Source organism: Mesoplodon densirostris, chromosome 8 (assembly GCF_025265405.1).
Source record: "Mesoplodon densirostris isolate mMesDen1 chromosome 8, mMesDen1 primary haplotype, whole genome shotgun sequence".
NCBI classification, from domain to species: domain Eukaryota; kingdom Metazoa; phylum Chordata; class Mammalia; order Artiodactyla; family Ziphiidae; genus Mesoplodon; species Mesoplodon densirostris.
Window position 1 is genome coordinate 35877479 of NC_082668.1, and position 25370 is coordinate 35902848.

General features: G+C 42.4%; 1 protein-coding gene across 1 annotated transcript in view; it reads right to left on the reverse strand.

The window, feature by feature from the left end:
• Nucleotides 1–25370, reverse strand: part of LOC132494723 (aldehyde oxidase 2-like) — a 96236-nt gene that overhangs the window by 20723 nt on the left and 50143 nt on the right. Inside the window, 9 exon segments of the mRNA XM_060105942.1 lie at nucleotides 4481–4586; nucleotides 11788–11960; nucleotides 13484–13584; nucleotides 13587–13650; nucleotides 14979–15096; nucleotides 16656–16704; nucleotides 17450–17528; nucleotides 19258–19386; nucleotides 21523–21605. Of these exon segments, the coding sequence (XP_059961925.1) occupies nucleotides 4481–4586; nucleotides 11788–11960; nucleotides 13484–13584; nucleotides 13587–13650; nucleotides 14979–15096; nucleotides 16656–16704; nucleotides 17450–17528; nucleotides 19258–19386; nucleotides 21523–21605 (902 nt within the window).

A 25370-nucleotide genomic window follows, 5' to 3' on the forward strand; every position in this document is an offset into this window, starting at 1 on the left:
AGAGTGTTGTGCCCACTCAAAGTGAACCTGCCGTGTGAGATGCTTGACCTAACCCTTAACTGGTGGAGTCAGCCAAGATTTATTAAAAGAATCTGTCGATTGTTGTATTTGTCAATTGCCCAATTGCTTTAGATCAGTTTGTGACAATCTGGTCAACTGTGGAGGCCACTGGAGATTATCAAAGTAAGCCACCAGCAGACTGTTAGCATTTTAGAAAGATCACTCTGGGGGAAGGGAGGTGTGGTGGGCTAGAAGGTGAGACCCCATAGGATTCTATTTTAACTAGGGCGATATATACCTCTTAAAATGTGTTTTGTATAATTGCTTCTCTACTTCCTCCTATAGATTTTTTAAAATTAATTAATTAATTAATTAATTTATTTATTTTTGGCTGTGTTGGCTCTTCGTTTCTGTGCGAGGGCTTTCTCTAGTTGTGGCGAGCGGGGGCCACTCTTCGTCGCAGTGCGTGGGCCTCTCACTATCGCATCCTCTCTTGTTGCGGAGCACAAGCTCCAGATGCGCAGGCTCAGTAGTTGTGGCTCACGGGCCTAGTTGCTCCGCGGCACGTGGAATCTTCCGAGACCAGGGCTCGAACCTGTGTCCCCTGCATTGGCAGGCAGATTCTCAACCACTGCGCCACCAGGGAAGCCCCCTCCTATAGATTTTTAAGCTACCTAGATTCTGGCAATACCACTTTGGGGTGGTGTATCAGGATAGGGTAAGGGTGGGCAGCCAGATAGGGGAATTTTAAAAAAGCTCTTTACATGGTTCTGATATGTTCATGCTTGCTTCTTCCAGGTGCTTAAGGGAGTGGGGAGAAGAGCCTCAGGGCAGGAGAGGGGACAGGGTTTTGTTGTTGCTGTTGTTTTGTTTGTATGTACATCATATCTCCTCAATGTTTACACATTGTGAGCAACTTGAGGATAGGATTGAAATATTAAGCCCCTAAACTTTGATTCATCTAGTCTTTAGTTAAAAATATAAATAAACTATTGTCACAATGGTGTTTGACAGGCCTGAGGAGGAAAAAATCAAGTACTTTGCATTTTCAATATACTGATTTGGATAAGCCTTGGAGAACATTTATATGCCAGCAATTTCTTAAGCACAAGGAACTAAGATACTGAACAAGTGGAAAAGGTCTTGCTTGTATTGGTACAGGCTCTGCTCTTGTAATATTTGCTAAAAAAGGACAAAGTTCCTCCTTAGTTATACATTTAATGTTAATTACACTGGGCTTGTTCAAAGTTAAGACAAAGTTCCTTGCACCTTCTCCCTGGAATGTAATTGTCTACTGGTTACATTTAGTCAATAAATTATATTTGTTGTAGGATATGATATTTATTCAGTTAAATTGTAAATGAACTGTGTTCATCAATTTCATCACTATATAAATTGGGTAGCCTCTTCTGACATACAGAAAAATCTCAGAGTCCTGTGTCTGTTTGTTTATCCTTGCTAGCCGTGTATCAGTGTCTAACTTTAAAAATATTAAACCATGACTCATATAATGTACAGTGAGCAAGGTCAAAGATATAGTCAATGAGGGAGCCAAGATGAAAGCACAAGTTCAAAGGAAGATATGAGAAACTGATACGGAAGAAAAGAATGCCAGAATAAGATTACACAATTAGACCAAAACAAAACAAAACAAAACAAAAACAAACAAACAAACACAAAACAAAAAACAACCCAAAAACCAAAACAAAACTGGTGAATGTCCTACAGGGCAAAAAAACTCCTGAAACCTTTAGGGTTATCTTTTCCACTCTACAGAAATCATTTGCTGTTTGTCAATGTTCTACAAGTTGACACCTGTATTAGTTTCCTATTGCTGCTGTAACAAATCACCACACACTTGGTGGCTTAAAATAATACAGATTTATTATCTTACAGTTTTGGAGGTCATATGTCCAAAATGGGTCACACTGGGCTAAAATCAAAGTGTCCGCAGTGCTGTGCTCCTTCTGGAGACTCTAGCGGCGAACCCATTTCGTGGCCTTTTCCAGTTTCTAGAGACTACCTACCTCAAGACATATCTTTTCAGAGGATGAACCCTAATAAATAGTAGATACATAAAGTTCCATTTCCCTAGAGCAGTACTGTCCAATATAACTTTCTGGGATGACGAATATGGTCTCCTCTATGCTGTTCAATATTGTACCCACCAGCCACGCATGGCTATTGAGTACTTGGAAGGTGGCTAGGGTAACTAGGGAACTGACTTTTTAATGTAATTAATTAAAATTAAAATCTAAATAAGCCACATGTGGCTTACGACCACCATATTGGACAGGGCATCCCTAGAGCATCAAATTACTTATTAATGGGTTTATTAGTTCTGGAGTATGACTTTGAACCCTCCCACAGTATTTTTTCCCCTTATTTCCAAGTTTTGGAAAAATTTGCAACATGTGCAAGTAACATAAATAGTGACTCCAACAGATTAAAATTCAATAACAATGTAGCCTGATTTCTCTGTTAAGGAACTAGTTTCTTTATTTTTACCTTCCTTAGATCTCCTGGCTTATGAATATCTGAGTTACACAGTATAGGTTTCACAACTATCAAAACTTTCTGTTTGAATAGAGCATATTTGTTTGCTCTTCCTTAGTCAAACATGTGTTAAGTACCGGTTTGAGATAGACCCTGTGGTAAAGGATGAGTAAAATACAGTTCCTGACACCACAGTGGACCCATTGTCTAGAAAGGGAGGATACACGTGTAGACAAATAGTTGGTGGGAGAGAAAGAAGAACCAGGTACAATAGGGCATAAAGGAGGAAAGGTCACATCCACCCCAAACTGTATCTGTTAGCCTCAGCAAGAAGGTTTATTGGCATGATGGGTTGAGTAGTGTCACCCCAAATTCATGTCTACCTGGAACCTCAGAATGTGACTTTGTTTGGAAATAGGGTCTTTGCAAATGTAATTAGTTAAGATTAGAGGTCATACTGGATTAGGGTTGTCCCAAATCCAATGATTGCTGTTTTAATAAGAGAAAGAGAGAGAGAGCTGGACACAGACACACAGGGAAGAAGGCCGTATGCTGATGGGGGAAGAGATTGGAGTGATGCAGCTACAAGCCAAGAAGACCAGGAGCCTCTAGAAGAGGCAAGGAGGGATTCTTCCCTAGAACCCATGGCCTTGCCAACACCTTGATTTCAGACTTCTAGCTTCCAGAACTGTGAGGAAATAAATAGTTAAGCCATTCAGTTTGTGGTCATTTGCTACAACAGGCCTAGGAAAGTAATACTTTTTTTTTTTTTTTTTTGGCTGCGCCATGCGACTTGTGGGATCTTAGTTCGCTGATCAGGGATTGAACCCGATCAGTGAAAGCGCCTGATCAGGGAAAGCACTGAGTCCTAACCACTGGATCGCTAGGGAATTGCTTTTTTTTTTTTTTTTTTTTTTAAGGAGAGTAATACAATTGGAAAGGTACTCTGTAGCTCACAGAACTGAGTGCTGAGCTGAAGAAGCCAGGCTTCAGATGTGTAGGAACAGGGGCACCTCTGAGGATCTCAGCTGCAGAGCTCATGTACTCTCCATGCCTGGCCCGGCCATCCAGGGAATCTGCTCCAGTGGCCTTTTAACCTTGTGTAGCTCACTCAAGAGTCTGACTCTCATCAGAGGAACTCTGATCTGGCTTATCTGTGCCTTTCCCACAGCCCTCCTGGAACACATGGAGTGGAGGACAGGTAACTTCTCAAAGGAAAAGACCCCAGTCAGATAAAAATGACAGATGACCACTATGCCAATGTTAGCACCATCCTTTTTGGAAGAAGAAACTGTCCTGTTGGATGCTACTCATTTAGCCAGGGAGGGTGGGTGGTTACAGATGTTGAGAAAGATTATCCCAGCAGCTCTGTGCAGAACGGTTTGGAGCAAGAGCAGCTAGACAGCTGGTGACGTCAGCCAGAGTGAAGTTAAGGGAGCATGGGGGCGTCTCCTGCTGCCGTGTCTGTGCCAAGGAAAGAACGCTCTCGTTTTGCAATCTGTGGTTTCTTAACATTGACTCATTCAATGTGTAGGGAGGCTGAGAGATGCCTTTATTTTCTATTGCCAATTATTTCCGCCTATTTTTTTTACTTCTTTTTGGTATCTTGAAAGTCAGAAAGCCTACTTTTTGCTACTTGTCTACCCAGTTATATGAGACGATCAAGTGTTTTTACTGTTCCAGGGTGGAGCTCAGAGCAGATTGTTTTTCCTTTACGTGAGAGAAGACCCACCCAGAGAAGCCAGGCTCTGAAGGCAAGTGTACAATGCCTCCTGTGCACCCAAGACCCAAGGGGGAAGAACATAGAGCCCAGATGAGTGTCAAGGGTTACAATTTCTCACTATTATGGGCACCAAGGTACTGCTGACATGGAAAAGGGGGTGGAATTGTCTAGACAGAGAAAGGGGGAACAGCATCTCACTCAGTGTGTCCAGCAGGGGTAACAGGCAGGAACCATGTGCTTGTCCTGCTGCCTTAGACTCACCCTGACATGCTGACATTTGGCCTTTGTGTCCCATCCATCTGTGGGGTCAGTCGGGAGTAGCTCTAATCTTGACAACAGTGACTGGGCATTCTGGGACCAGCTATTCCTGAAGGAAAGAAAAAAGTAAAAAGTAAAAAGTAGCTAATAAAAGTGGTTATACTTTGTGCTTGTGTAAGAATTGGCTGGATGGGATGGTGGTATGAGAGTCTTTACACTGTATAACTTTTCATATTTTTTTTAACTGTGTGAATGTATTACTTATAGTAAGTTTTATTCTTTAACAAGGCTTATAGAGCCCAAAGAACTGGTTTTTAGAATGTGGCTTCAAATACGTCTTTTTAAAAAAGTATTTTATTCATATCCATGCCACCCAGATTTTAGTGCATCAACTTACATGAATAATTTTTATTCAGACCCCCTGTTCTTAGTGCTTTATAGTTCTCAACCCTGACAAATGGAAAATAAATACCCAGTAACCATCCTTAGCCCTAATACACCAAATTAAAATAAAAATTATATTCACCATCATTTAAAATGATACAAATGATAAAACACACAAATTTCTCACATTCATATTAGATTACACAGTTAAGGATTTTTTTTTTTAACTTTTTTTTTGTTTGTTTTTGTGGTACGCAGGCCTCTCACTGTTGTGGCCTCTCCCGTTGCGGAGCACAGGCTCCGGACGCGCAGGCTCAGCGGCCATTGCTCACTGGCCCAGCCGCTCCGCGACATGTAGGATCTTCCCGGACCGGGGCACGAATCCGTGTCCCCTGCATCGGCAGGCGGACTCTCAACCACTGCGCCACCAGGGAAGCCCAAGGATTTTTTTTTTAAGGAGCCAAAACATTTTTTCTTTATTACTTTCAACTTATTTTACCCTGGCTACTCCCACTAAGTTCCCCAGCTCTTCGGCTCATGTGTGCAAAACTCTTGTGTAATTTTTTGTCCTGCCTGTGACCCTTCTGCTTCTGTCTCCTTTCTCTTTGTGCTCCTGCCCCACTTCCTCCCTTGGACTCCTGTGGCCCAGTGAGGCCTCCAGTCAGCCTGTGGACAGCTGTGTCCCAGTCACTTCAGTCAGACATACTCATGGCCTTCAGCAGCCCTCAGCCTCCTCCAGACTGTCTACATGCCCAGTCTTTGCCTTCCTCCCCAGTCACCCAGAGCTCCCAGCTCAGGCTCACCTCCTCTATGCATTCATTCCGGGAGTCACTGCAGATGAAGGCTTTGTGAGCCTGACAGTGTGGATTCTGGCTGACAGGGTGTCGTTAGTATAAATTGATTTACAATGTTTTATTAGTTTCAGGTATACAATATAGTGACTCAATATATATATTTTTTATGACTCAATATTTTTATAGATTATACTCCATTTAAAGTTATTACAAAATAGTGGCTATATTTCCCTGTACCGTACAATATATTCTTGTTGCTTATTTATTTTATACATAGTAGTTTGTGTCTCTTAATCTTAATGCCCCTCCCCCAGGCCCTCTCCCCATTGGTATGTTTTAGGTTTTCAAAGGGGGGAAGGTAAATGTCTTTAGAAACAAGACACGTGCCAACTTTATAGAATAACAGGGCAGGACAAGTTCTCCAAAGCAGTATTTTTCTAATTTTTATGGTTGTGGAACCCTTCATGTCTCTGAATCCTAAAGATTTTTTAAAAAATGAAATCCTTGTTTCTAAGGAAGGTCCTAATTTGAAAGTGTTAATTAGGCATTTTCTTTATACCTTTAAAGGAAATTTCATTTTTTTTCTTGTGGAATTTTATTTTATTTTATTTTATTTATTTATTTATTTATTTTTAAAGTTCCACATGGAAATTTATTTTATACATTTTAATTAAAAACTTAAAAAAATTTGTTATTTAAAAATTTTAGAAATCCAGAAGGGAAAACATATCTCTTTTAAGAATCTGTAGCTGTTCCTTGGGACTTTGCTCACTTCATGCCTGGCCTGCTCCAGTTCAATTGCATCAGCTACCAATCATGAGTTGTATCTCTGAGTTGGGGACCAGTTTTAAGGCCCTTAATCTTGGTGTGATACTTGGTTTCCTTGTTTTTGGCCACTGGCAAAAGACTTTGACTCAGATTCCCTGCTGTGATTTTTCCCTCATTTTTTCATTCCAAATACTAAGTTAAACCATATTAAGTTGAAACTGATATTTTTGTAGGTCAAAGACAAGTATTTCATATGGTTCAACATAAAAAATTACCCTTGAGTGACTCAAACACCTAGGGACCCAAAAGCTGGTGCAAACCTACTTGGCCAGCACTGCAGCAAGGCTGATTCCCAACTCAGTATACAATCTGTTTCAACTTTGCTTGCCCAAATATCTGATTATTTTATTATACTCTCTTTTTACCTCTGTAAGTCCCTTCTTGTTCTTTTTTCAGAATTATTTGAGCTACTGTTGCTTGTTTCTTTTCCCAAATGAACATTAGAATCATTTAGTACCAAAAATATCCTGTAGATATTTTAAAAATAGAGTTATAGACCAACTTAGGAAGAATTGATATCTTCATGATTTTGAATGTTCCTATACAAGAACAGAACATGCCTTTCCATTTATTCAAGTTGTCTTTTTAGTCCTTGGTAGAATTAATTCTTTTTTTTTCTTGTGGAATTTTAAATGACTACACAAAATACATTTTCCAATAACTACATTTTTCTTTCTCCCATCACCAAAAAGGAGATTTTGTATAGAAATGATATTTTTTGTGGTATCTGTTTGAGCCAGGCTGCTCTGTTGGGCTCAGAGCAGAAACTATCACTAGCATCACTGTTCTGACCAAGAGTTAACCACCTAAGAAAGGGATAAGAGCAAAAATCAACAACTCTGATCAAGGTTACCAAAGCCACACTGGTTAAAAAAAACAACTTTTGATATGATTATACAAACTGCAGAAATTTTTATAACAAAAATGCTCCAGCCTTCTTACAAATGTCTGCTTTTCATTGATGCTTAAAGTCAATTACCCGTGAAAAACAGGCTGCTAAATCTTAAGGGCTGTTTTTTCTGCTCTCAGCAGTTCAACTTGATTTAATGTGGTAAACTCTTTTTAAGCCTTTGGGAGAGGTATATTTTGAAAAACGTCATTAACAGTTATAGGTATTAGGTGGAGACCTTAACTGTCATATTTACATGGTGACTTGTATTTACACAGTATTTTTACATGCATTATTTTACTTAATTCCAAAGGAAAAATACTGAATGTTTGACCCTGATTTCTGTTTAAGAAGTAGCTATATGCTGGCTTTTATTTACCTTATGATTATAAGAAACTTGTTATAAGAGGAGGTTTGGGGCTTTCCAATGCTCATGTTCTAGTACACAGACCTGACCGTCTCACCTTCTTACTTGTCAGAACAAATTCTTTTGACAAAAGTATTCAAAGGCCAAATACAAAGAGTGTTAGTATCTATATTTCTCAAAAAAATTTTTTTTCATAGTACAATATTGTATGCCAGTGTGAAGCATTATATATCTCAACTAAAAAACCACATTGGAGTTCGACCAAATGTAAATGCTAATACAGGCTCAGATTTGCTCCAAGGTGCTTTAAAAAACTGGTCTGTGTCAAGAGCCAGGCTACAACAATTTCAGGAGGCCTGCTGTGTGAATGAACTGTAGTTTCGAAAGATCTGAAGCAGTAGACCTGCACTGTGATAGGGGCTAGTTGCCAGGAAACTGATGATTGGATAAGGACTATCCGGGTTTCACCCTGATGATGTAAAGATAAAGTTGCTTGACCGCATATTTCTATTTCTTTTATCTCTCTGCCACGGAGAACAACAACTGCAGCCTTTCAGTTACAAGTTTTTTTCCACCAGGGAGTCAAGATCAGAAACTTACAAAGAAGGCCATTTTGGAGGACTACTTAGTCCCAGGCTACTTTGAATCCATTGAAACTGCCACAGGGCCTTTGCACTAGCTGTTCTCTGCCTGGAACACACCATTACCAGCTTTATGCTTGCTCCCCCACTTTATACAGGCCTCGGCTCAAATGTAAATACTCCAGAGAAACCTTCTCTAATAATCTAAAATAATCTCTCTATCACAAGCTAGCCCCCTACTCTTCTATTTTGCTTCACAGTATTTATCACCACCTGAAATTGTTTGTTTCTTTATTTGTTTACTGTCTGGTTTCCCCAATAGAATGTAGGCTCCATATGGCAGAGATTGACTATCTCACTATTTTTTTAGCTACCAGCAGTGCCTGGCACATGGAAAGGGCTGAATAAGCATGCTAGATGAATGAATGATTACATGATAAATGATCAAAGCTGGGGCCACATCTCATACCCCTTTGACTGTAAGAAAAGGTTAAATTAGAAAAGTTTATTCTATTGACACACAGGGATAACCCACAGTTAGGCAAGCCCTTATAATTTACAGTAATTGTTTGTCTTCCCCCTCTGCTATACCATAAACAACTAGAGAGAAGGCGCCTTTGAGTCTAGTTCACCACTATACTCCTCGTACCTCAAACTATGCGAGAAGGAAAGTATCATTTAATTTGATTTGATTAAGATATGAATTTGATTGAAGATATGAAATTTTTTTTTTTTTGCGGTACACGGGCCTCTCACTGCCGCGGCCTCTCCCGTCGCGGAGCACAGGCTCCGGACGTGCAGGCCCAGCGGCCATGGCTCACGGGCCCAGCCGCTTATTTATAAAGCTGATTATTTATAAAGATAAATAATCTTTATTTATAGCCACTGGAATAAGTTTTGGAGGCAAGAGCAGGGCAGAAGTTTTAACTTCTTAATAATAAGCCTCTTGTTATTAAGGCTACTTAAAACATGTTGAGAAAGACCATTTATCTTTCATTCTCATCCTGACCCACAATATTCCTAGCCATTCCACTGACCTCACATATATTTGAATCAATGAGAATATAGGCTTCTTCAAATCCTTGACAAGACTTCAGTGAGCCAAGCATTTCTCTGTTCTGGCCTGCAGATCCCCTCTCCTCAGCTGTACACCAACAGAGGAGAGGACAACCAGAAGCCAGCCTTGAGTGGGGCCTCCCAAGAGAGACAAAGAGGAGGAAGTCCTGACTCTTAGTTTAACAGAGAGAACCAGAAACCCACAAAACAGATTCTTCTGCCACTTCCTGTCACAGGAAATGTCAATACTCCTTTATCCATATAGTAACACAAACCAGAAACCTTGACTTGGCCTGACATTTCTCTCCCTCATACTCAGTAGCTAGTCCTTCACCATGCCCCTGACAATCTTTTCCACCAGTCTATTTCCTCCATTTCTAACCACTATGTCACTCATTCATTAAACAAACATTTGCTGAGTATCTAATAGGTGCCAGGAATTGATCTGGGTGCTGGGAATACAGCAGTGAATGAAACAGAGAGTGACCTCTACCTTCAAGAAGCTTATTTTCTAGAGACTCTAAGTCCAACTACCATCTCCCTAGCCTGGGTCAAAGCAACCTACTAACTGGTCTCCTTACTGCAACGTGGTGTGACAAATATGATCATGTCACTCTAGCATGTACACAGGCGAAAAGGTTCCCATTGATCTTAGGATAAAGATAAACCTGTTTACATCACCTGCCAAACCTATAAACCTGCGAAGTCCAGCATGGCTGGCCCCCACCCACTTCTCGAGCCGCACGGGTTCCCTACCCCACCTTGTCTCTCCACAGTAGTTACATTTGCTGTCTGTTCCTCATGTCAAGGACAGAGGCCTCCACCAGCGCTTCCCACTGCTTGGAACCATTTTCTTGTTTTTCCTCACCTGGCTAACCCCCTACTCACCTTTCATATCTTAATCAAATTTCATATCTTCGGGGGCTTCCCTGGTGGCGCAGTGGTTGAGAGTCTGCCTGCCGATGCACGGGACACGGGTTTGTGCCCCGGTCCGAGAAGATACCACATGCCGCGGAGCAGCTGGGCCCGTGAGCCATGGTCGCTAAGCCTGCGCGTCCGGAGCCTGTGCTCTGCAACGGGAGGGGCCGCAGCAGTGAGAGGCCCGCGTACCGCAAAAAAAAAAAAAAAAAAAAAAAAAAAAAAAGATTATAAGTTTTGGGGATAAATAACTTTGGCCAGGTATTTTCTTTTTGGGTTTAAGCAACTATATTTTTGAGTGATATTGCATGGGAAAATTATCTTCTCAATCCAGACTTCCTGTGGATGAAGGCTCAACTGAGTAACCCCCAATTAAACTGTTCAAATCTTTTTAAACATTTATGTCAGGGATATCCCAATTTTGTAAAATGAATACATAAATAAGATATTTTGTACATATAAACCTATAAGAATTAAAATATGGTTAAAAATGTGTTTATGTGTGTGTGTGTATGTATGTGTATATATATATCACCAAAAATGGTTATGGCTATTTCTGGTGAGTGGGATTATGGGTGATTTTAACTTTCATCTTATTCTTTTCAGCATTTTCTAATTTTTCCATAATGGACATGTGTGACTTTTATGAAGATAAAAAATACTTGTTACAAAAATGAGGTTTATAGGGCTTCCCTGGTGGCGCAGTGGTTGAGAGTCCGCCTACCGATGCAGGGGACACGGGTTCGTACCCCGGTCCGGGAGGATCCCACATGCCGCGGAGTGGCTGGGCCCGTGAGCCATGGCCGCTGAGCCATGGCCGCTGAGCCTGCGCGTCCGGAGCCTGTGCTCCGCTATGGGAGAGGCCACAATAGTGAGAGGCCCGTGTAATGCAAAAAAATATGAGGTTTATAATATGAAATATAGATTATAACATAAGAGGTGATATATATTGGCCATGCATCCATTTATGAGTATTTTAGAAAATGGTAGATTACTCTCACATTGACTCTGAGCATTTGATTGGTGGGTGTACAAATTAGTAGATGATTTATATCCATGAAGACATTTAATTAATCTTATCAAGAAACCATCAGACTGGGGAGAAAATATGGCCTCACTACATGGACCAGGTAGCCGATAGGCTGCGTTTCAAACAGTGAATGAAATCAAAGCGATTCACTTCTTACCGTTGCATGTGACAACGTGACTTTGCCAGACTGTCGGACTATGAAAAATGGCCTGAAATCTTGGAAACAAAGGAATTAATTTTCTGAAAGCAGGGACAATTGAGGACTGAAAATGTTGAGCCCAGTCAAGAAAGGAAGATTAGAAGTATCTTTCTGTTGTGTTGTATCTTTTCGGTTCCCTAACCTGCCCCATTCCAGAAAAGGATATTTATTACTGCCAAAGACGATCAAGAACTTTTGTTTAAAGGTCAGAAGTTCTTGTGCTTTTGGGGTGAAGATCACACGATTCTGCAGTTAACATGTCACTGGTGCTGCTGGAAATAGGCAGACATGGCTCTCCAGGCCAAAATCAGCCCAGAGAAGGAGCTCCCAGAGTGGAGGAGGGCTGATTCCCTGGTCTTGGCCATCTGAGGAGGGACTGGCCCAAAGCAGGTGATTGGAATTCTTTCTGTGGCCAGTGCAATCAGCTGAGCGTCAGCCTGAGGGGACAGAGAAAAATCCAGGGTGGTCAGTATTATTGGAGTTCAAGAAATGCTGAGTCAGATCTGGAGACGGGAAGAGGACTGGATCATGTAGGAGAAGGAAATGAGTAATTATGACATATTCCTTTAAGCAATATTCCTAAATCCTAGGTCTTTCACTCTACGGCTGGCTGTTTTTTTTTTTGTTTTTTTTTTGTTTTTTTTTTTTGCGGTACACGGGCCTCTCACTGTTGTGGCCTCTCCCGTTGCAGAGCACAGGCTCTGGACACGCAGGCTCAGCGGCCATGGCTCATGGGCCCAGCCGCTCTGCGGCATGTGCGATCTTCCCAGACCAGGGCACGAACCCGTGTCCCCTGCATCGGCAGGTGGACTCTCAACCACTGCGCCACCAGGGAAGCCCTGGCTGCCTGTTTTGAAGAGGTCAGTTAAGTATTTGGACTTCTTTTAATATAGATATGAAAATACAAATTTCTTTTAAGAAGTAGAGAATCAATTCTTTTCTCTCTAGGAGGCAATATACTTCTACTGGAGCCAGACGGTCTGGGCTTGAATCTTAACCTTGGGTAAATTACTATACCTCAGTTTCCTCAATAGTAAAATGAAGAAAATCATCATAGTTACCTGATAGAGTTGTAGGAATGAGTAATGAGATAATCTGTAAAATATTTAGTGCAGTGGTCAGTCAATGCAAACTACCATCATTGTTGATATTACGAAGCTATGAAGAAATCTACACAGGGTGGACTCAGTGACCTACCCAACGCTGCGTGTCTGCCATGGTCAGCAGGTTGGCATTGCTGTGTGCATGTGTATCTAGCAGATGGCTCCTGAGTCCTCGCCCCCGGGCTGGGAGGCACTGTCATGAAATGGAATGAAGTAGAAAAGCAGCAGTGGGTCATGAGATCACGTTTCCTAAATGAAGGACAGACTGTGTGTACTCTATAATTGTATAGGAAACATGGAAAGTGGCATTATCAAATACTTCTCCATGATCTGGGTTATTTTTTGTGTTTGTTTTTCTTGAAGAATTGGATAGATTAGGTAGGACAGAGGGAGGGAATACTTAGAACAGTTTTGTGAAATCAGTCAGTTATTTCACATTTAGCTATTAGTTTTTGAGGCACCATAAATTATCCTACTACAGGATTGCCCAGATGATCAAATTACATAACAGATGGGGAAATGCTTTTTATAAAGTTAAAATTATGACATATACTAAAGGTATTTATGTGATTTATTTTTATCATCTTGTACTTTGATTAGCTTATATCTTATAATGTGCTCTTATAATTTGATTAGACACACATTAGCTTTTTTTAACATCTTTATTGGAGTATAATTGCTTTACAATGGTGTGTTAGTTTCTGCTTTATAACAAAGTGAATCAGTTATACATATACATATGTTCCCATATCTCTTCCCTCTTGCGTCTTCACATTAGCTTTTAAATTTACCTGAGTGGTCTAAGGAGCAGGAAGTAGAAAAATCACCTTTTAGGAAAATAAACAGTAATTCCATACCATCTCTGTGAACCTATCTGCACAGGACATTCGAACCCATTCTGGGGTCGCTGGGCTCTTCACTGTGAGGTCCTCAGCTATGTCTCCTTCTCTGTGTGCTGAGCCACAGCATCAGTGATGGTGAAGAACACCGATGACCCCAGGAACATCCTAGACACTCCCAGACCCTGCAAAGAAACACATTTGTTTTAGAAGCTTCTATTACTAAACGACAAGCCACTGTAGGTGAGGGACAGATCTTTTTCACCATTGTATCCCCAACTCCTAGCACAGTGTCTTGCACACAGTAATTTCCAATAATTGTTTGTTGACTGACTTACTGATTGAATGAAGCTTGAGTTCTCAAAAATCCTAGTATTGCCTGAACTTCCCTTTTCAAAAATCCTGTGTGGGTTAAATCTTTGTTCTGTAGGAAAGGGGTGTGTGTGTGTGTCTGTGTGTGTGTGAGTGTGTGTGTTGGGTGAGGGGAGGATAGCCTATTTTAAAAAGCACATTCAGTGGACTGAACTGGACAACTTCATGAGCCACATTATGACTCCAGGGTCAGGGAAGGCAAGGTACTCTAGAAGAAAGAGTACACAATTTGGTACCAGATGATGAGTTGCAGGCTTAGCATCTGTAAGGAACAGTAAGGTAATGTAAATGAATGATGTGGACAGATGAAGGACAATAAGGAATAGTGGGAATTATGGTGTAGTAGTGATAACTCTGTGGCCTGTCTAAAGGGGCGGCTATTCTTCAGCTCTAGCTAATTGTTGTTTTTCAGGAATGTAGTCCAAATTACCAGAACATCCAATTTTTCAAGAGGATTTAGAAATTCGTATTTTAATGTAAGATTCCCTGACCTTTGAAAACACTGCAGGCTAGATTCTACCAGCGGGCCCCCAATTTGCAACCTGTGAGCTAGAGAGATGGAGTCTGTATCCTGGCCCTTACTCCCTGTGTTTCTCTGGGTGACATCACCTCTCTGAGCCCCTGTTCTTTATCAGTGAAATTTAGGCCAATGATACCTACTTTACAGGGTGTCATGAGGTTCAGGAAGTGCAAAAGCACCTAGCACAGTGCCTGGTACCTGGTAGGTTCCTCTTATTATTACACAGTACACTCCATGAAGGCACCTGCAAACCCAGGGTTTTCCTGAATGCCTGCCTATAAGTGACTGGCCACAAACACAGGGACTCAAGGGCCTGCTTATTACTCTCGACGAACTGAAAGCTAGGCTCTGAGCTTCCTTTTGCCTTTTGCCTTTTTTTTTTTTGGCGGTACGTGGGTCTCTGACTGTTGTGGTCTCTTCCGTTGCGGAGCACAGGCTCCGGACGCGCAGGCTCAGCGGCCATGGCTCACGGGCCCAGCCGCGCCGCGGCATGTGGGATCTTCCTGGACCGGGGCACGAACCCACGTGCCCTGCATCAGCAGGCGGACTCTCAACCACTGCGCCACCAGGGAAGCCCGTGACTGCTTTTAAGTTACCCATATTTACAGTCTAGCTACTTACAGCGACACTAACATTTGCCTCCATTTTTAAAGAGGATATGCTTTGTGCTGCAGTTAGGATGCCAAAAAGAGAGAAGCCAACAAACTGTTTCGGTCCAGACCTCACAGGGTGTCTGCATCTTGAGGGTTTAAGGTTTGACTTTTAGATCTGCACATTGAAAACCTCAACTGATTTTTTTTTTTTTTTTTTTTGCAGTACGCGGGCCTCTCACTGTTGTGGTCTCTCCCGTTGCGGAGCACAGGCTCCGGATGCGCAGACCCAGCGGCCATGGCTCATGGGCCTAGCCGCTCCGCGGCATGTGGGATCTTCCTGGACCAGGGCACGAACCCATGTCCCCTGCATCGGCAGGCGGACTCTCAACCACTGCGCCACTAGGGAAGCCCTCAACTGATTTTTATTAGGGTTCCCAGAGGGACCCCCTAGATTGTGCTAACCAAACTCATAGGGGACTGGTGGTAATTCAGGGCTGGTGAGAAAGGTCCAGTAATTCGATGTGTTTATTAATGGAAGATGGATCCAGCTAGAGGGCTGATTTGCCCTCTTCTTGGATTACTGAACTCAGGAATTTGGAATTTATTATGTACAGGGCACTGGGCTGGCCATTACCTCCTTTCTTCATGAGGATTTTCTATACCTGTGTGTGTGTGTGTGTGTGTGTGTGTGGTTTGTTGGCTTGTTTCATTTGATTGTAAAACTAATGTCATACACTTCCTGTGTTTGACAATCAGCTCCCCTCTCTGTGCTTCATTTAATTAATGTGCATTTACTGAGGGCCTCCCACTGCCAGGCACTGCAACCAGGATGCGTCCTATCCATCCTATCCACCCCTCCATCTCTTTTGCTTTGTTACCAACAATAGAACCCATTCTAATATTTTTTCTCCTCAGCTGATACACTAACAATTTCCTTCTGACTGAGTTCAGAAGTCTAAATTAAGCATCCTATCCATCTCTCTTGCCCAGCAAGGAGCTTCAAAATAGAAAAGTTTTATGGTAAAGATAGGAAGATGTGTAAAATTGAATTGTAACTTATTTCTAATGGTATTACTACTCATAGTAAAGAATAGTCAATAATGATTAGACATCGTAAGTCATGTTTATTTATTTTTTTAGCAAATAGGGGTATTTTTATTATTTAATATTTCTTTGGACATAGCTCAAAGGCCTCTTCAAAGTCATGGAATTTGGGGCCTAGAAGGAACCTTAAGGATCACATAATAAAAACTTATTTTACGGGCTTCCCTGGTGGTGCAGTGGTTAAGAATCCACCTGCCAATGCAGGGGACAAGGGTTCCAGCCCTGGTCCAGGAAGATCCTACATACCGCGGAGCAACTAAGCCCATGCGCCACAACTACTGAGCCCATGAGCCACAACTACTGAAGCCCGTGAGCCGCAACTACTGAAGCCCGCGCGCCTAGAGCCTGTGTTCTGCAACAAGAGAAGCCACCGTAATAAGAAGCCCACACACCGGAACGAAGAGTAGCACCCACTCGTTGCAACTAGAGAAAGCCTGTGCACAGCAACAAAGACCCAACACAGCCAAAAATAATAAATAAATAAAAATAAAATTTATTTAAAAAAAACCAACTTATTTTACAACTGAAAGAACTGAGGCCCAGAGTGATTTGATGGCCTCATAATTTCTTAGCCAAGTCAAGGCATTATTGTAGTGTTTACCTGGAGTATCCAGTGGCTGAAAGACTGATTCTTTGTTCAAAAGCAATTTCTATGTGCAGAATGGGCATATTTAGTCAGAATAAAACAAACATACCATCTGATAGGTGAGAAGGAAAATATTCTGTATATCAGAATTGACATCTGACAATTGTTACTGGTGCTTTGTTACCAATAATAGAACCCATCCTAATATTTTTTTCTCCTCAGCTAGTGCACTAACAATTTCCTTCTGACTGAGTTCAGAAATCTAAATTAAGCAAGTAAAATAGAATCCTGCTGCACATCTGTGATGTAGGGGCTTAGTTCACAAGATATTTGGAGCTTCATTTCTAAGTGTTAGAACTCTGATAAGTGTGTGTGCAAGTGTGAGATAATTGTTCTAATGAAATAAGATATAGGACATTGTAAAGTTGGATTAAACAAGTCTTTTCCCTTGAGATATATTCAGTAGCAATTAGGCTTTTTAGTTTTCTTCCTCCCTCCCCAAATATCACATTTTTATGGCTTAGGAAGACTCAGTCTTTTCTTTCTTATTTAAGAAAGAAAAGAGGTAAGGCCTCTGGTAATTCTTCATACACTTCTGTTCCTCCTCTCAGCGATGTGGTTCCCTGTGCTCTCTCTCCACTCATACCTGGGATACATCATGGAGCAGCTGTATCACCTGCTGATCCTGCCCTTTCACAGAAATCCACTCCTAGGTCTGACTCTACTTGGTGCGTGTGTGCACTACCACAGCTCTGTCAGCACAGGTTTGGATTGCTTTCTCATTTGTAGTAACAGACAGAGTGGAACACTTACCCAGTCTTTGCAGGTACCTTCTGGATTTTTCTTAATGATGGGCTCAAGGTGTTTCAGAAGAATCTGACAAGCATTCTTGAAGGAGTAAAGAAATGAATCCTCATTAGAGAAGAGTGTGGTGGTTAGGATTTGAAAGAATATTGGTTGACAATTGATCAGGTCAGTGAATGCTTTTGGGGTGCCTGATACTGACACATTGGGAACGCAGAGACAATACCAACACAGCCCCTGATCATGAGGAGAATATCAGTTATAGAGGGTGTTCTCCCTTCCTCACTCACTTCCTGTGAAACTATGAACTCAGCTGAATTTCTACTCTCAGATCCCCTTTCTAAGAATATTCATGTTCTTAATTCCTTCTTCTTTGTTTTTTCTACATTTTGGATTTATACCTTTTTTCGTATTTTCCAGCCATTAAGGTCTATGGAACAAAACATCCTATTTTCATTCAAATTTGTGCTCTTTAGTCTGTAACAATGACATGCCAGTATCCCTCTGGGTCTGAGATATTGTTCAACTGTCTGTCCAGTCTGTTGTCTGTTCATCCATCTGTCATCAAACTACTGCAGTGAAGGCCTTGGCTTTGAGTGTGAAGTGAGAAAATAATTAAATTTGTTTCTGTAATAAGCTAGATCCACAAAGTTTATGATCCTTGATATAGAAACCCCAAACCCTAGAAGATGGATTAATGCCTAGTTTGGGCTGACGACTTCCATACACACAGAGCAGTTCCTATTTTGTGTTTGATTCTACCTAAAATTGGATCTCATGAATTTGAGGTTTCCCACCTTGTTCTGAGCAAAAATAGTCTGTTTTTTTGATCCCCTAGGAGGTGTCTCCACAAAGATAAGATGGATTTGAAAGTGGTTCCTCTTGGTAGCATAAGTGCAGTGTCCTGGGAGTGAGGCTATATGCCTCCCCAGAATGTCCCAGTGGAAAAAGTGGATAGTTTATAACAGAAACATGACAAATAGATATTACTTCAAAAGTACATGCAGTCAGATCTTTGAATTAGGAATATGAAGTCATGGTTCTATTCTGAACTAGTGAAAATTTAGCAGTCTTTTTTTACATTAGTTAGAAAAATAAGTACAAAGAAAAAGGATGAGTAGTCTGGTAGAACTCTACTAATGCAGACACTTTAATTGCACCATATCTACCTGGCTGGGGTTCTGTCGGCCTACCTGCCTGCAAGAACTTGTTTGTATCAAGGGAAACTTGCACAGGTCTGCATTACTTGGTACCCAGATTTCTTTGTTCTGTGTCTCCCAGGGACACAGAAAATTTGTTCACCAAAATCCATTCTCCCCTTCTTCCATAGTAGCTGGTCCATGGTTTCCCACTGCTCTACATTTCACCAACCTCCCTTGTTGTTGGACATGGCCTGAGACTGGTTCTGCTAATGGATGATGAGGGGAAGTGACTTGCATCCCTCCCAAGTCTGGCCTCCATGTTCTTTCCCTTCAGATCACCCAAGTGATGATGCTTAGGGCAACCTTGAAAGCCACGTGTTGAAGATGAAGGAATTGCCATCACACTCTGGGTGCTCGAATGACCGAATATTCCCTCTGGATTGTGTGCAAGAAAGAACTTTTGTTGTGTTGGAGCCATTATATTCTGGGTCTATTTGTCACCTCAGTTTAGCTTACTCCAATTAACACCCTCTCCTGGCATTTTCGTGACCCCAAGCCTATGTTCAGTGACACAGATAACTTCTCTGAATCCAACCACCGTGACTATGTCCAGCTAAGAAAACCAGAGATGTGGAGAAAGCACCCAGGAAAAGACAGACAGGAGGAAGCACATGCACGGCTCTGCCATTGACATCTGAGCCAATGGATGCTGCTGTAGCAATTGTATTAGATATCATGGCTGTACTTGTTTCAGAGATGTGCATGTATGACATGGGTATTTTTAATTCACGGCTGGCCACCTATGAGAAAAAGAAATAATTTCAAGTCTGGTAAGGACTTCTATGAAGACTTGAGTCATTATTTTTCTTAATTAAACAATTACTATTTTTATTACATCCACAATATCCTTTAAAGCCTAAAATAGTGTGTCTTTTAAGAATTAAAACCACTTTTTAGTAGGGCCTCATGCTAATTTTTATTTTATTTTATTTATTTTATTTTTTATTTTGCAGTACGTGGGCCTCTCACTGTTGTGGCCTCTCCCGTTGTGGAGCACAGGCTCCGGACGCGTAGGCTCAGCGGCCATGGCTTATGGGCCTAGCCGCTCCGCGGCATGTGGGATCTTCCCGGACCAGGGCACGAACCCGTGTCCCCTGCGTCGGTGGGTGGACTCTCAACCACTGCGCCACCAGGGAAGCCCTCATGCTAATTTTTAAAGTGTTTTCTTGGTAATATCCCACGGCAGTTCTTCTATTCAAATTTAGTGCATTTAGGATGTTAAGGATTTCCTTTTTTCTAAATTTTACATGTGTAGAGAATAGGCCAAGTTGAGATTATTCAGATTTACTTAGTGGCAGTGGCAGGAAGAGAGACAGAGATTAGATTGACTGACTCAGTTTGGTCTTCAGTCTGTTGGTATTGGTTATCAGATGAACTTGGAAGGACCCTGGGGGCCTGTCTTCTTTCTTGCCCTCATTCCCACCTTAATTTTAGCTTCCTCCCTCTTTTCTTCTATTTGTTCCCACTTGCTTATACTCCTCTAGTATGTGCTATTCACTTTTTCCTTTTCTGTGCTTTTCCTTCCATTTCTCCAGCAGACACATGTGGAAATTAAGACATTTAATCAAGAAAAAATGAAAAAGAAAGAAAGGGAGGGAAGGAAGGAAAAGGATATAGCACTGTTTTGGCTGATACTGTGTTTTAGTTTCTGCAAAAACACTTTCTCTAGATGTCTGCAGGCATGTACCTGTTCATACTTGCCAAGCTTCAGACTAATACTGTTCAGTGATTAAGTTTCCCCAGAAAGATGCAAAATGAGAAAAAAAAAGGACAATTTGATGAATTCTTGGTGATGAAAATCCAAAAGGAATTTATTGGTCCACATAACTGGGAAGGATGGAGGAGCTAGTATCACATGTATCTGTATCTAGGGGCTTAGTGGTCTCATCTGGATTCTCCCACAGCCTCTCATATTTGCTTTTCTTTCTACAATGGCCATGTCATTTTCAACGGTAGACAGGTTTCATCCATGGCACAGAATTGTCTCTGACAACCACTGGCCTATAGCATAGTAGCTAAACTACCACAAGGAAAAATAGTTCCTTTCTCCTAACATCTACACATCAGTTCCAGGAAAGGATGTTGTTTGGCCTTGCTTGGCCATGTTTCTTCTTCCTGGACCAATCCCTGCAGCCAGCAGGGTTCAGGAACTATGATTGGTCAGATCAGGGTCCTGTGCCTATATATCTGTGGCAGGCATTGGGGCCAGGAGGGGGATGAGGTTAAAAGGTACCAGAATTGAGGAGTCTTTCAGAACTATATGGAATGTGGGAGGGGTATTCCAAAGGAGCTAAGAGGCTGGATAGTCAAAAGCTGCAGATGTGCACTATAACAATCTAGTAAGTTAGTCATAAAGTTACACTTATTCAATTTAAAGCATTATTCTTTTTTTATCCTGGGATTGTATCTTCCTACTTTGGGTATATGTGTGTGTTTTAAGATATCCTTTAAAAATTATAGGATGATGACAGTTGATGAAATACTTGTCCTTGCTTCTCAAAACAATCCATTAGCCACCTGACATTATTGTCCAAACTTTAAAAATTATACATACTGGTCTCAAAATAGAAAAGTTGAGAAACGCCTACTCTAGGTAAGCCTACACGGTGTACCCACCACAGTGCTCTGGGGACACATCAATGGTGTTTTCACTAAGAACCATCTCTGTCCATAAACCTGGGCCAAGCTCCAGGAGTATCTGCACACGTGTAGGATTTCCACCACCTCAGCCATTCTATTTCATATGTAAGAAGTTTTTCAACTAAATAGTCAAGATCTTAGGGTTTGCATACAGGGAGTCATCATTGACTCTAAAATTAGTGCCACATGTCTGTCATGTCAACAATGTATAGAGAGATGAATTTTATTTCTCTCACCTGTAGCATTTTGGTGTGAATACCTTGACCCAGTTCGTTGACTCCATGTGTGACCAATACAGACCCATCGGTGTAGATATGAACTCTTTGAAAGTCATTCCTCTGCTTAAATCCTCTGGCTGACCACTCAACCAGCTCCTTCAACATTTGTAAGTGCTTGCACAGGTTATGTGCCAACCTGTGCTCAGCTCGACATGTAAAGACGAATAAGACGTGGTTCTTCCTCAAATAGCTCACAGCATAGTGGGGGGACAGGCTGGAGAGCAAGTCATTATTGTGTGGAATGTTCTGTGAGATAATGGATGTGGCGGAAGGGGCTCTGGGAGAACAGATCCAGCTGCTTCTGCGGAGCCCGGGAAGCGTTCCCCCAAATGAATGGAATCATGGAGGGAAGAAGGGTTCGCCACTGGGCAAGGTGGGTGAAAACTCCCTATTGTCTGTAGGGGAAAGCCCGGCTCCTTACCACAATACGAGGCCCTTTGGGATCTGGTCTCTTGAACTTTCCCAGATTCATCCCTGTTTTTTCCCTCCTTGCGTCCAAGTCAGGCCTGACATCTGCTCCTCCCTGACCTGTACTCTTGCTGATGCTGTTCTCTCTTCCTGGCCTGCTCCCCAGCCTTCAGACCCTCACCCCAAGTCTCTATTCTGTGAAAATTTCCTTGAATGCTTCTAATTCCCCTCTGGGAAGGATCAATGACCCCTTCCTCTGCACTTCCTCTTACAGGGGTGTACTGGGTTGAATAGTGTCCCCTCCTACACCTCAAATTCATGTCCACCTAGAACCTCAGAATGTAACTTTATTTGGAAATGGAGTCTGTGCAGGTGTAATTAGTTAAGATGAGGTCATTGTGGGTTAGGGCGGGCCCACTAGGACATTGGCTAGTGTCCTTATAAGAAGGTCACGTGAAGATGGAGGCCACCATAAGCTGCAAGAGGCAAGGAAGTATTCTTCCCAGGAGACTTCAGAAGGAACATGGCCTTGCTGACACCTGTAGTTTGAACTTCTAGCCTCCAGAACTGTGAGAGAATAAATCTGTTGTTTTAAGCCACCAAGCCTTGTGGTACTTTGTTAGAGCAGCCATAGGAAACAAATACTGGTGTGATAGGCTCTCCTGTGAGTCTCTCAGAGGAGGGGCCCCTGGTCTTGTTCATCTCTGAGTCCTGCAGAGAACTTTGAGCAGGTCTGAATCACAGAGACACTAAATACATGTTTGTTGAGTTGGACAAATGGAAATGTGGTGTTTTTCTTTCCAGGAGGAGGAGGAGGAATTGGGACTTTATTCGTGTCTGGAGATGCCCGGAAGCCCAGGGTGGCTTGGAGGCGCTCCGGGGCATCAAGGCTTGTAGGTGCTAATAATAGTATTTATTCACTGTGGGCCTTTGACTCCCTTTGAGGAGAGTACTTCTCATACCGAATTTAGAGAGTAGGTTTTCCAGCTTTGTGAGTCATTGGCTGACCTGGAATAACACACTTCAACTCTCAGACAGATGATTCTTGGGTGTGTCAATTTAGAACTCTGTGGGGAAGCTGGAGGCCTTTCAAATGGAGACAAAGTCGGCGCTTGATTTAAAGATTTTTTTTTTTTTGTAGCAAGATGAGAAGCTGTCTCCCATGGATGATGGTAGAGAGTAGGCTATGGTTTAGGTGAAAGGTGGCCATGCAAGTGAGGGGAGATGTGGTATAATAAAAAGTAAATATGTGGGGCTTCCCTGGTGGCACAGTGGTTGAGAGTCCGCCTGCCGATGCAGGGGACGCGGGTTCGTGCCCCGGTCCGGGAAGATCCCACATGCCGCAGAGCGGCTGGGCCCGTGAGCCATGGCCGCTGAGCCTGTGCGTCCGGAGCCTGTGCTCCGCAACGGGAGAGGCCACAACAGTGAGAGGCCTGCGTACCGCAAAAAAAAAAAAAAAAGTAAATATGTGGCACAAGGATATATTATACAATATGGGGAATATAGCCAATATTTTATAGTAAATATAAATGGATTATAACTTTTAAAATTGTGAATCACTACATTGTATACCTGTAACTTGTGTACCTGTAACTATAATATTGTGCAGCAACCATACATCCATAAAAAAATAATAAAAACCAAAAAAGATGTGGTCTTTGGCCCTGGTTCTTGGCACAGAACTCCCAAAACTCTTGGAATTTACTGTCTTCTGTGTGCTAATGGGATGGTTCAGGGAGGGAGCCTAGATAACTTCAGGATGGGTGCTCATTATTAGAACAACAAAGTACATGGTCAGAGGGTGCCATCTTTCAGCCCTATCTCCCAGTCTCCAGGGAGGGGAGAGCAGTTCAGTCACCAATGGTCAATAATGTAATGAACGACACCTATGTAATGAAGTCCATTATCAACCCCCCCACCCCACCCCCAGCCCCAAGTGACAAGGTTCTGGGAGCTTCTGGGTTGGTGAACACATCCACAAGCTGGAGGCAGTGTGCCTGGATGAAGAGGGCATTGGAAGCTCGGCTCCCCTTCTCTCATCCCTTGCCCTGTGCATCTCTCCCATTGGCTATTTATTCTTGGGTTGTAGCCTTTGTAATAAACTAGTAATAATCATAGTAAAGTGCTTTCCTGAGTTCTGTGAGTTGTTCTATGGCATTATCAAACCTGAGGGTGGGTAGTGGAAACCCCTGAATTTGTATTTGTCTGAGCAGAAGTGTAGGTAGTACGGGTACCCTGTTTGCACTGGCGTCTGAAGTGGGGACCATCCTGTAGGACTCAGTCCTTGATCTGTGGGTTCTGTGACAACTCTGGGTAGTTAGTGCTGGAACTGAATTGTTGGACACCCAGTTGGTGTTGGGGAATTGGTGGAGGACAGACAGCACTTGGTGTCAGAGAGAAAAACCACACTGGCAGCTGTCCAGGATCTCTTATACCCCGGCTGTTGATTCAGTCCAGACTTGTAGACGTGACGGTTAACCTCCTTGTGTCTCTTTATAAAAGGGGCACTCTGGACCCAAACAGGAATGTGATCCAGGAGTCCAGGGAGTCCTACCCACCAGAGGAGCCACAGCCCTGAGAGATGTGTCTGAGATCTCCTGTGGAGGGGCTTAGCGCTACACACAGCATTCCAGGAACACTGCCAAATCCTACATTCAGCATCTCATTGAATCCTCGTCAGTCCTAGGAGAAAGGGTTATTATTCTCATTTTATAATTGGGGAAGCTGAGGCTCGGAGAGCTTGAATAACATGCTTAATTTCACACAGCTAATAAGTGGCAGGGCCAAGGATTTCTCAGGTCCATGTGGCTCCAGTTGATTAGGGATTTGGGGCAACTGCTTTATTCCCTAAGAGGGATTCCCTTTGACAGGGCAGCTTTTGTGTTGTGTGTGTGTGTGTGTGTGTGTGTGTGTGTGTGTATGTGTGCTGGCTGCCAGTAGCTGAGTATAAGTGGAAGAATGCTTTCAATGATACGCACAAGGGAGATCTAATGCACTTTCAGATTTGGATTTTAGATTTAGATCTAGACCTAATGCATGTAAGATTTTCCAGTTGCTGAGTTTCTGCTTTTGGCGGACAGCAATGGGGAAGCAGCAGCCTTTCCCAGTTTTCTAACATCCTTCCTGTATATGACCCATTGGGATTGCTGGGAAACTCATCTGTACCAGGGTTTGTGCTGTTCAAAGGTCCCATCCCTATGCTGCCCTCCCTCCTCCCTTCTGGATGAGCCTCTGAATGACTTGACTCTTCTTCCACAAATCTACCTGGGAGAATTTTTGGACCCTCCCACCCCCATTCCACCCCTGCAGAATTGACACAGATTCCCAGGAGAGGTGGCTAGGAGAACAGCCAGCCTGTCAACGGCAAGATGGAATGACTTCTCTGCCTCAGACTTAGG